The 12,581-nt window shown below is 37.7% G+C and overlaps 2 protein-coding genes across 2 annotated transcripts; both read right to left on the bottom strand.

Annotated features, from left to right (window-relative positions):
* Positions 1 to 745: 745 nt before the first annotated feature.
* On the bottom strand, positions 746 to 1,381 carry LOC142176100 (uncharacterized). The gene has a single exon (XM_075243168.1). The coding sequence runs from the start codon at positions 1,379 to 1,381 to the stop codon at positions 746 to 748; it is 636 nt and encodes a 211-aa protein (XP_075099269.1).
* Positions 1,382 to 1,819: 438 nt separating this feature from the next.
* On the bottom strand, positions 1,820 to 2,431 carry LOC142176099 (uncharacterized). Its single transcript, XM_075243167.1, has one exon. The coding sequence runs from the start codon at positions 2,429 to 2,431 to the stop codon at positions 1,820 to 1,822; it is 612 nt and encodes a 203-aa protein (XP_075099268.1).
* Between the last annotated feature and the right edge of the window lie 10,150 nt (positions 2,432 to 12,581).

The following is a 12,581-nucleotide window of genomic DNA, read 5'->3' as shown; positions in this document are numbered from 1 at the left end:
ATACCAGGAGCTTTATCTTCACCTATGGACTCAAGGCCTTGTTGGATTTCCTCTTTAGTAACTGGAGCTATTAGGGCTAGCTTGCGCTGTTGAGTCAGTGTTGGTCCTCCCTTCATAGTCATCTTATTAATGGCTGGTAGTTCTTTTACATAGGATCCCATCAACTATTTATAGAACTTCACAATCTCCTCTTGGACTTCCTATGGGTCTGTAAGATTCCTTCCTTCTAGTGATGTGATCTCCTTAATGGTCTTTTCTGGCTTCTTTCTTTAACCACAGCTGAGAAATATTTTGTATTTGAATCCCCTAATTGGATCCATTTGGCTCTTGATTTCTGCTTCATGATGTTCTCCTCTATCATGGACCACTTTTCTAGGTTCTGCATTGTAGTCCTTTCCTGTTCTACTAGATCATCTGACCATACTGATATCAGTTGTTTCTAGATCATCACTAACTCATTTCTTGCTTTGTCTACTCTCTGTGTAATGTTTCTGAATTCTTCATTATTCAATTTCTTGAATAATGGTTTTAGTGCCTTCAATTTCATCCATACATTTTTCATCTTCCAGTTTGAGAGCTTTTTTTGCCATACTTGTTTCACTATATCCTGAAATTTCTCATGGTCTGCCCAAGTGTTGAAGAACCTTAATGGAACTTTGATGTCCCTCTGAGTTTCCTGAAGAGCCAGTACCATTGGATTATGATATGAGATTAGAGGCACATAGTATTCCATCACAATATGCCCTCATTCCATCATCCATTCATGATTACCAAATGCCCTATCCAGCCTGCTACAAATTCTCTCATTACTTTGTTGTTTATTAGTCCAGATGTAGTAATCCCCTATCCATCTTACTTCAATGAGCAGTAGATCATGAATACAGTTATTGAAATTCTTGATCTCCCCATATTGGACTGGATTCCCATATATTCTGTCTTGTGGATATAACATTGCACTAAAATCTCCAACTATTAACCATGGTATATTGATCCCTTGAGCCAGTGTTTTAAGTGCATCCCTCATACTTTTCCTTTCCTCACATGTGTCATATCCATAGATTACAGTTATAACACATGTCTTATTTGATTCTACTATATTAACTTGACAATGTAGCAATTGAGCTTCTTCTTTCAGCATATCTACTGTGTATAGTCTACTATCCCATAATAGCCAGATTCTTCCATTGATTGCACTCATATAGTTGTTCAGTATTCCCCAGTTAGGTGCCACATTAGCTGCCACAGCTGGTGCTTTGTGTTCTTTGACTTTGGTTTCTATTATTCCTGCCAAGGTAATATGTTTTGTCTTCATATATTTCCTCAATTCCTTCCGTTTATACTTCTTATTTGCACCCCTTACATTCCAAAAGATCCAATTCATATATTAATAACTAGTTCCACCTCCTTTGTCAGGAGGTGCTGACTTGGATCCCCCATGGCATCTACTTAACACTGCAAATACATTCTTTGTTGGCACTGAGTATAGTATTGGAAACTCTTGTAGATTGAGTTATGGTACCCTATCTATTGCTTTCCCCTTGTCAGGGGTGTTGGTATCATTTCCCTCTCTTTGTTGTTGATCTTGCACTATATCAGTTGTTTGCCTCTCAACAACTTGTATATGTTCACCATCTGCTTCTATGTTTCTAGTCTCTGTTCCTTTATCTTGACTTTCTCCTTTGTTGGTGCTGTCATGCTACTCTTTTGGTTGTTCTTTTGTCACCCATTTCTGTACTATTTTCTTGTGCCCTCCTTGTTTAGTTGGTCGTTCTTCATTCATTCTCTGAATCTTTGGGCATTCATGTCCTATAACCTGGGATTACTCACAAAACATTGGCTTCCAGTCGTATGAAACAACGTGCTGGAACACTCTACCACTAGGATCCTTCACTTCCACATGATCTGGTAATGGTTTGGTCACATGAACTTCCACTAGAATTCTAGCATATGACACACGCATTTGCTTGGCAGTGCATTCATCTGCATACATTTGTATTCCAATAGCACTTGCTATCCTGCTGAGTGAGTTAATTCCCCAACAGTTCATTGGTAATATTGGGAGTTTGATCCATATTGATATCTCAGTAGGGAACTCCTTATCAAAATCAAAGTCAGTTGTCCAGGGTTTCAAAATGATGGGTCGATTGTTAATAATATATGGTCCAGTGCATAGAATTTCCGGCATATCATCAATGGATTTGAATTTGATGATGAAATACCCTTCCTCATGTATAAACAGATCTGGATCTGCTATTTTTTTCCATTTGACATCTATATACCTACGTATTGCATTATATCCCGGGCAATCTCCAATTACATAAGCAATTAAGGCTCCTTTCCATTTTTCTGTTTCCCTATCCACATCCTCATTTTCTAGTTGAATAACAACATTGCCATGCACAAATTGAGGCACAATATAAGATAGGGTCATACCATTTTCTACTGATCTGTTCTACACAAATAGACTCGCCTATTTTTGTGTTGGCTGTTGTATTGTAGCTTGCATTACTGTTCCATTGGTTTCCTGAGGTTTCTCTTCTTCAACTGGCTTTGGATCAACTCAGACAGTTCCTTCCACTTCTTTCAGCTTCAATTGAGTTAGATCTGGGCTCAATTGAAGCGTCTTAGCAGCTGTTGTTCCTTTAGATGACGATCCTGGCTCCAGATATTTCTGATTCAGCTCACCCATTTGCACTGGTGTTACTTGACTTTGTTCACCCTCTGTAGCATCCGGTTGCATGCGTCCTCCAACTGAGCTTCCAAATGTGATTACTGGTAGTTTCCTAGGTATATCGCGTCCTCTTCCCCGGCCACGAACTCTCCCTCCTGCCATGGCTAGTCGCGCCGGCGTAGGTTTACTAACTTGCGCCGAGAGCACGAGAAGAGAGAGAAATTTATTTTTCAAGTATAGTTGTACACTCTTTAAGGATAGTCCAATCAAATTGTAGCCTCTTTGGCATTGGTCAAGCTTAGAGTATTTAGAGAAATATATATTTTTAGCCGGTCCTAAAAATAATAGCCGATAAAATATAAATTTATATATATATATATATATAAATATACATAGTTTATGTATATTTTGGCTAACGAATGCATTATTTCGATCGAACGACCAATTTACCTGAACGTTTACGCTTTTGTAATTGTAGCCCACAAAGAACGTTGTCACTTTCACGTGGATGTACATGCATTTTCTAAGGAGTATTTGCATCTATACCCACGTTTTGTGTCACGTTTTAACTTGTACCCACTTTGCAAAAAGAATTGCAAATGTACCCGCTTTTTCGCATAACTTCAGCATACGTGGCTGAAGTAACAAAGGCAATTACGCAAAACTTCAGCATTTTAGTAGCCGGGCCTGAAGTTCAGCTCTAGAGCTGAAGTTTTTGTTTGTAACTGGCAAACTTCAGCTCTAGAGCTGAAGTTTTTGTTTGTAAGCTTCAGCTCTCGAGCTGAAGTTCTTATTTTGTAATTGTCGAACTTCAGCTCTAGAGCTGAAGTTTTTGTTTGTAACTGGCGAACTTCATCTCTAGAGCTGAAGTTTTTTTTTGTAAGCTTCAGCTCTAGAGCTGAAATTTTTGTTTTGTAACTGTCGAACTTCAGTTCTAGAGATGAAGTTTTTGTTTGTAACTGGCGAACTTCAGCCTAGAGTTGAAGTTTTTGTTTGTAACTGGTGAACTTCAGCTCTATAGCTGAAGTTTTTAAAAACCTTGAGTATGTACTGCTGAAGTTTCTATTTTGGGGGGAGGAACTCATACCTTCTGCAGGGATATATACATGACCAATACTGCAGAAAAATCATTGATTAACTATCTTTCATCCACATGATCTTTCTGCATGCGAGAGTTTGAGATCGGATGACTTTAAATAGCATTAAGTAGTACTATTTTAGCTGTTGGGGATATTATAGCTCCATAAATGTCAAGAAGACTAGATTCTTTTGAGCTGCAACACTTTAAATTGGGATTCCGGTAACACAATTGACTCTTCTTTTGACAAACATTGAAGAAGCATATTGAAAATAAAGTTTTTAATTATGTATAGTAAGATGGCTTCTAAGGAATTGAGTGAAGCCACAGAAGGAGAGATATTGTTACATCAATGTTAAGTTCCGGAGAGATATGGAGATCACTGGGAGAAGGAGGAGGAGAAAGGGGGCTGAAACTTTTTAAAAAGTGGATACAAATTAAAAAAAATTTAAAAAATGGGTATAGGTTAAATGGGGGCGACCAAATAGGACGCCCCGTGCAATTTTTAAGTTTTCTATCGGCATCTAAATGGGCCGTGTTTAAATGGAAAAGGCCCAAGACAAAGTCTATCCGTTTGAAATTGTAAGTGAATCAGCATAGATTAAGATAAAAGATAATATTACTGGATATTTGGGAGAGAATAACAGTTTAATTTAAGCTTCTAAAATGTAATTGATGAAAGTCACCTCTTGATTTTCTGGTGTGACCAATTAGAATTGAGAATACAGTTATATGAAATTTTTACCTTCTATAGCAAAGTTTTACACTTTATTTATTTAAATAAAAATTCTTTTAAAATATTATTTTCTATAACTACCTTTTAGTTTTTGCAGCAAAATATGTATTTATGCTCACTTCCTACCGTTAAGCCATTAAATATACTGTCTAATATTTTTTTCTCTCCTTCTTTCAGTTTATTATCTCCCAAAATCATCGCATAGTATCAAAGTTCTCTCGTGGTCTTCCCAATTAGAAAAGCAGCGTGAAATAGCCATCTGATGATTGATTGAAAACGCAAATCTTCACCGCTCGGGCATCAATTCCATTTCTGGAGAGGTTTCTCCGGAAGAAGATTGCTCTGACTTTCTCTCTCAGGTATTTTATTTCATTCCTCTTTATCTCTTTCTCTCTTTCGATTTGTAGCAGAATTTATTAAAATTTGCAGAATACCCACTAAATCACTCAATTTCGAAGGGGCATCTTTCGATTTTCAAATCATTCAAGAGGAATTTCTATTTGCAGGTTTATCAGTAACCATTGAAGCAGAAAGGAGAACAAAAATACGCATTGGCGCTAATTGTATATGTATTTATATGTATTCGAGTCCGCATACATTGATTTTTAGTTTCTACAGTGGTTATCTCTTCTTGTATTTAGATGTATTTATATGTATTCATAAGGCATACACTAATTTTTATTTTGTACAGTGGCTTTTGACTGTTGTATTTTGATGTATTTATTTGTATTTGAGTTCTTACAACAACATTTTTAAATATATTGTTAGTTCTATCATTTTAATGTTATTCATCCATTAGTTATGCATTCAATCTAACTCTATTCATCTGTATTTTCAATCTAGCTGTATCAAATATTGTGAATACAAAAATAAACTTGAATACATTGAACACAACTATTAGATATAATAGAATACAAGCACTAGGTTTATTATGAAATATGCATGCAGTAGGTTACTATTACAGGTTGTATCCAGCATAAATAAATGATGTATTCATATACAAAAAATCGAATTTCAAAATATTTGTGTAGATACTTGTATCAATTTCAAGCAGAACCTCGAACAATGTCAGAAAAAAATTCAAACTGTATCAGAAAAAAAAAGACTGAAACTCTAAAGAATGCTCTGTTTTTTGGTGTTTAGCGTCTGATAAATCTTCTCATTAATTGGATTGATAATGTGTTGTGTGTTAAAATTGATTTTGGTGAGTTATATTAGGAGTGTATCCCATTAAATTAGCAGCTTTCCGTTATTAAACAACTTGAGAGACCTATTATTACGTTGTATTCATGAATACATGGTATGAATACAACGGCTGACAGCTGAACTGCCCTATTTTTTAGCCGATTTTTGCTACTGTATTCATGAATAAAGTAGCTCGGATACATCGAATACATTACCATAACAACTGAAAGGTACCTAAGAAAAGTAATTATGTATATGATAGTTATATAAAGTTAATAGCCACTAAACAATAGGTTATTTCTGAAAATTCCTCTGTAGAATCATTGAAGTACCGAAGGTTTAGTCTAATTGAACCAAATCATTTCCAATACATAGCCGGCAGTTCTAATGTATTTGAAAAGTGGATCCTTAAAAAGGTTGATGTAATGGTGAGTAATATCAATTAATCATATGAAAATAAATTATTAACCTATATTTTTAGGTTTAGAAATGCTTCTAGAAGCACCAGCATCCTGCTCCATTTGATTTTCTTTTTGCACTATAAAAATCCATCTTTGTGCAAAATAATTAGAGAAACAAAAGATTACTCAGACAAAAAGAGCTGATTTAAATATGAAAAAAAATACCAGATGTAGAATGTCTACTCCCAGTTATACTCGTTTTCATAACTATTTAGATTATTAGCGTGTATAAGAACATATTGTACATATCACTGTAGAAACCAAAAGAGCCTAAGACGTGTGATATATTTTTGTTATCTCTTCAGGTATTAGCTTTTGCTTTTATACAATCAGAAAATATTCTACACGGAAGAACAAAAAAATAGTTCACCGCAATATCTTTTTTTGTCGTTTTTTTTCCCCGCTGATTTCTGAGAAATAACTTTTATTTATAATAAATATGTTTGTTTACCCTCAAATTAGATAACTATTGAATTTGTATGTGATTTTAAGGATTCGCGAATTAATTTGACACAAAGCAATAAATTGGATTAGATTAAACAAGTAAAGACGAAAATAAATTCAAATAACACGCATGGAATAGTTTCGGCCTCAGTGAAATATTTTTCCTCGATCCGGGCTTACGGTGACCAGCGCTGATGAACAAGATAAGAGCTAATGACAGAGAGAAATAATAAAATATTGCATTGGAATGCGTTACAGCGTGTGTTGTGAATTATCAGACTCCCTTTATATAATATGAGAGTCTCACCCTAGGTACAATTCTATAAAAGGTAAAAATCTTCTGATTAACTGATTGCCGGTTCTCCATCGATACGTGCCAAGATTATCCCCGCCGTGATATCCGGTCGGTCACGAATATCATGGCTTTATGTTGGCTGTGTTCGATTACTTGAAAATGTTCTTCGAAGTCATTCAAGGCCAGGACCGATCCCAACCATGACCCTGTTATTCTCGAGGGTGGGTGTCATGGTCCCGAACTCCGGATCGATGAGACCTTTACCTCGATTTCAGCCCCTTGTTATCATATCTCGTGCTTGGCTTATCACGTCGGAGAGGGGTATATCACGAGACCGGTTTTACCTGTATACAGATAGTCCCCTCATTCTCAAAGAGTAAACGATGAGAAACAACATGAGCTCCCGATTCCTACTTCGATACGTCGTGACGGAAACGACAAAATATCCGAAACTTCTCATCGGTCACGTCATAATGGCATTAAATGCATGTCAGTCGCCGGTCGGCTATCCCTGGATGTGAAGCATTGCCGATTTCTTTTAAATACCACCTCCTTTGTTCATTTTCACTTTACATCAAACCTTCTACCCTCGTATCCTTAGGATTTCAATACTCTTTATCACTTTTACCCCTGTTACACAAGGTTCTTTGCAAGAATTTCCACCCATCTTCTTCTCAAGCCAACAAGTCCAATCCTTCAACTTCTGTCCCTTCTTCATCTTTTCCAGATTTTACTCCATTTTTACTTTTTAAAGGAATGGCAATAGTTTCCAAAACCGTTCCTCAAAAAGAAGCTCCTTATACTTCGTGGCCGGCCACTGAGTTCGAGGAGACCGCTCCGGGTGTGGTTGTTAATGAACCAGTACCCGAACCCCGCTTGAAAATGTTCATCACCGGGGGATGCTCAGTCAATGATGATTTCAAGGTTGAAAATCCTTCCTCCATGAAGGGTCGGTGTGGGGAGGTCTCAAGGTACATCTGCTCGATTACAGAAGAGGTCCTCCCTACGGTCCAAAAGTACTGCATCTGGGCCGATAAAAACATAGTAGTTCCCGACCCCAAAAAGGCCATTACCACCCATGTCGAGTGATATCTGAGTGTTTATACTTATCCCTTTACATTATGACCAGTGGACCCGGTCATCATAGACTTCTGTAAGCGATACGAGGTATGCCTCGATCAGATTCATCCTTCAATGTGGAGGATTGTGATCTTTCTTCAATTTTTTGTGAGCAAAATTGACTCCTGTTGGTTCACTATGGATCACCTGCTTCATTTGTACAGTCTTTGAATATTCCGAGGAGGCTGATAAATCTCGTGCACCGGGCCAGTAAAGCCCTGTTCTCAAGTATCGATGAAGACCGTAATCGAGCCTGGCAAGGCCGTTTTGTCCGAGTGAGAACTTCAGACTTGATTCCGGCTGAATGCGGGCTATTCCCCGAGAAATGGAATACGTCACGTAATATTTTTCCTTCAAATGTTTAATTGTATGCTTACTTCTCTTTTCCTCACTGGTATTCGTGGTGGTACAACCATCACTCAGGTCCAAAATGTTGTCCCTCACCTCAAAGAGTGGGTCGAGGGTATCATTTCACAAATTCCCTATTCAGAGCGCTCGTGGCACAAACTCTCGAAGGGCCAGTAGGAGGCCCGTTCCCATGGTAAATTTCCTTCCCGAGTAGGTTGCATTAGGTTTCTCCCTTGAGAATCAAATCCTTATTTCCTTTACTTCCTTTTGCAGGTTTGCTTAAGGATATCGAGCATAGGCCTCTAGTTGGTAGTGAGAACTTGCCTGTTGAGTCTCCTGCTCCGAGGCTAACCAGAGAGAAGAAAAGAAAGAGGACTCTGAGTTCCCCGATCTCGGAGAAAAAGAAAAAGTAAAGAAAGATGGTGTGTAAGCCAAAGGAGATCACCATCTCCCGAGTGCTTGACTAGGATTCACTCCTCCGGTACAAGGATGAGCCCGAGGAGGACGATCCCTTTCTGGTCCATGGACCGCCTATGCCCAAGGAATAGGTAATAACCGAGGGGTGAGGGGGGGGGGCGACAAAGGAGGCCAATCCCCCTCAAGTTCATGAGGTCGATGCAGCAGTGAGGGTCGAGAACCCTCAAGATGCCAGTTTTGCCCCGCCCAATGTCATTGACATAACAGGATCGCCTTCGTTCCGGAATCTGTTATGCTCCGCAATATTACATCAATATTACGTCCCGCAGTATTATATTACGACGATGTTATGCTTTGCAGTAATATGATACAATGGTGTTACGTCTTGCAGTAAAATATTACGATGATGTTATGTCTTGCAGTATTTCATTATGGTGATGTCACGCTCTGTAGTATTAAGTTACGACAGTGTTATACCCTGTATTATTATATTACGCTGATGTTATGCTTTGCAGTAATAAGTTACGACGATGTTGGACCCTGCAATATTTTACATTGAATTTGTCGTAAGGTAATTGACATCAGTCCAAGGAAAAGATTATTTGGGGATTATAAGGATTATGCTATTTCACAAGTGATTAGTAATTTCAAGAAGGTGAAAGGGGGAGAAAGTCTAAGAAAATGAATTTTGTCAAAGTTTAGCATTTTGGGATAAAATACAACCCAAGCTAAAATACCCGGTATTTATGGACTAGTGCCATACAAGGTACTACATGGCCATGATAGTAAGGTGTACAAGGTATGTTAAAAGTGAGTAATATTTTATGTAAGTGGGAATAATTCTCAATTTTACGGGTAATTGATTAATTTCCGGGTAACGGGACATTACCTAATAAATTGGGGATATATTTGGATAAGATTAAATCACCCCCCCATAACATTGCAGCCACGCAAGGATTAATTAAGTGACTCATAATGTCACATTCCAAGGTGGCATACTATGAAGAAGCTTGAGGCTTAGTCATTAATTAAAGGTAGTAACATATCAATGTCATTCCATAAGCAATATGGATTGCATCAGAAAGTCAATCCAAGAATTTGAAGCATTGCTTCAACAAATTCATCAAATCTTGAATAGCAGTACGTGATTTCTTAGAGCAAAAATCTGTACGATACCATAAATGCTCAATTCATTCAAGATAAAACCACAAGATACATTCTGTCGTAGGACCAAAACATGAGGAAGCAGAAACAATTCAATTTTTGGGTCTAAGTTCAATCCACGAAGGTTTTCAACGGGATAAATATAGGAGTTGTTCCTACTCTAGGTATGTTAAGGCTATCCCTTCTTTCTCTTGGCATGATCCATACGATACGAATGAAACATGTAAATGCACAAATTTCATGAATGACTCTATTCATAGAAGTATTAGAGATATCTATGTTCTTGAATTTTAATGTGTCATAATATTTTATCATATGTTCATGAGTCTCATAAAAATACGAAAGTTGAAAAGAGTTTACTTTATGATATTACTCAAAGGCAAAATACTCTTATGAAGCTCCAAAAATTTTTATTAACGTACTTTTCATGCATTGCATTCATGTGCATTGACCCACGACCAGATGGCGTTATATACGCGTATATATGATTGTATATATATGTATATGGGATATGGGAAAAGGTTACGGCTTTATATACGTACCACCACCTGATCAGCTGGTACATGATTATGATGTTGCCCACAGTGGCTGAAATATGATTCAAACGGCGTTATATACGCGTATATATGTATGTATATATATGTATATGGGATATGCGAAAGATTATGGTATTATATACGCACCACCACCTGATCAGTTGGTATACGATGATGATTTTGCCCACAGTGGCTGATATGATATGATTGGATGCCCTCAGAGGCTGACGATGTTATGAAAAATGTACCTATGCACAACATGATATTCATACGCATATGTATGACGCAAAAAGTAATTCATGATTTACAAAGTTATTCAGACTTACAGTTTGAGTCACATACTCTATATTTCTTCCATGTCTCTTATGTATTTATTATGTACCTTACATACTCGGTACATTTTTCGTACTGACGTCCCTTTTTGTCTGGGGACACTGCGTTTCATGCCCGGAAGCCCAGATAGATAGGTTGAGAGCCATCCAAGTAGGCTATCAGCTCAGCGGAAGATGTTGGTGCGCTCTATTTGCTTTGGAGTTACGTGTTTGGTTAGTATGATTTAGACGTGTATTGTTTGGTGCGGGGGACTCTGTCCCGGCCTTTATGACATTTATGTACTCTTAGAGGCTTGTAGATATATGTCGTGTACGTGAAAGATTGTACGGCCTTGTCGGCCTATGTTTTGAATTTATAAATGATCATGTTGGCCTATTAGGCCCGTATGTCACGTGTATATGATGATGTAACAAGAAAGATATATTACGTTGGTACTTGGTTGAGTAAGGTACCGGGTGCCCATCGCGGCCTATTGATTTGGATCGTGACAAAAGTGGTATCAGAGTAGTTCTGTCCTAGGGAGTCTACAAGCCGTGTCTAGTAGAGTCTTGTTTATGGGTGTGTCGTGCACCACACTTATAAGCAGGAGGCTACAGGGCATTTAAGACTATCACTCTTTCTTCTTACTCTAGCTCATGTGATAGAGCTCACTTATAAGAATTCAAGTCCCGAGCTTCTATTTTTATTCGTAATAAGACGATGCCTACGCTCAGAAAGATGATCGATAAGAGATATAGCTGTGGAAGTGCTGAATTAGAGGAACTCGACTTTGTATCGTGCTTATGATAAGTAAATATGAGGTTTTCAGCAGATCATGTGCGTACTGAAAAGTGTAAGCCTCTTGATAAGGAGCCTTAAGGCAAGAATGCTTATCCACCTTTATAGTGAAAGACAATGAGAGACTAAAAATATAAATACAAGTTTCAACAAGCAAAAGAAGAAAGATGAAAAAGGGTACGAGGCGCCCAGTTAATGAAGGTTAACAACGTTTATAATTGAGGCAGAGGAACATAAGATTTTTAAGTTATATTCAACAGCAAAAAGAGGTATATACAATTGGTCACACCCATTTCAGTTATACCCTGTGGGGGCTAACAGGTATAGTTAAGAGAAGGATGAGATATCAAGATCCGGCTGGGGTTAGAGTAACCCGAATTGGTAAATGGATTACTTTCATTTGTTGGCATTTCCAAAGGGTATTACAAATATGCCAATGATCTTCTTGTGAGACACCTAGATGGGGCACCCTAGAATATTACGATTAAATGTGAATACTAGCATTCAGAAGATAGGCAGTGAAAGCCTGGATGGGATAAATATTACCTTAAGTGTGGCTCTTATCCCTAGTAGAGCGAGGATGTTGAGCAACCCAAAGAGCCATTGGATGGAGCAAAGGGAAGATAAAAGTGAAAGAATGTCGTATTGAAGTTTTCACAAGAAAAGGGATATGCAGAAGTATTAGCAGAGTAATGAGAAGAGAGATAAGGAAGCATTATGAATAAGGTGTGATACATAGATGAAAACGGTAGAGTGTTACAGAACCTATAGTCAAATGAAGGAAGAGACGAAAGGTGATGGACATTAAGACAACGAAAGAATATAGCCCATAAGGTTATATCCTCATTTCGAGAAATAAGTTTGTAACTCCATTGCGACTACCAGAGGGGAGAGTTAATCCCAAAAGTAACAGAAATCAGTATGGACTGGTAAACAAGATAAACTAAATATGAATTAGGGACTGAATGATTGGAAAATACTCAGCATCATGGGAATTTCAGATTTCGTTCCGGCGGT

The sequence above is a fragment of the Nicotiana tabacum genome, chromosome 22, assembly GCF_000715075.1.
Source record: "Nicotiana tabacum cultivar K326 chromosome 22, ASM71507v2, whole genome shotgun sequence".
NCBI lineage: Eukaryota > Viridiplantae > Streptophyta > Magnoliopsida > Solanales > Solanaceae > Nicotiana > Nicotiana tabacum.
Note: the sequence above shows the minus strand (reverse complement) of the source record. Positions and strands in the feature narration are given on the sequence as shown.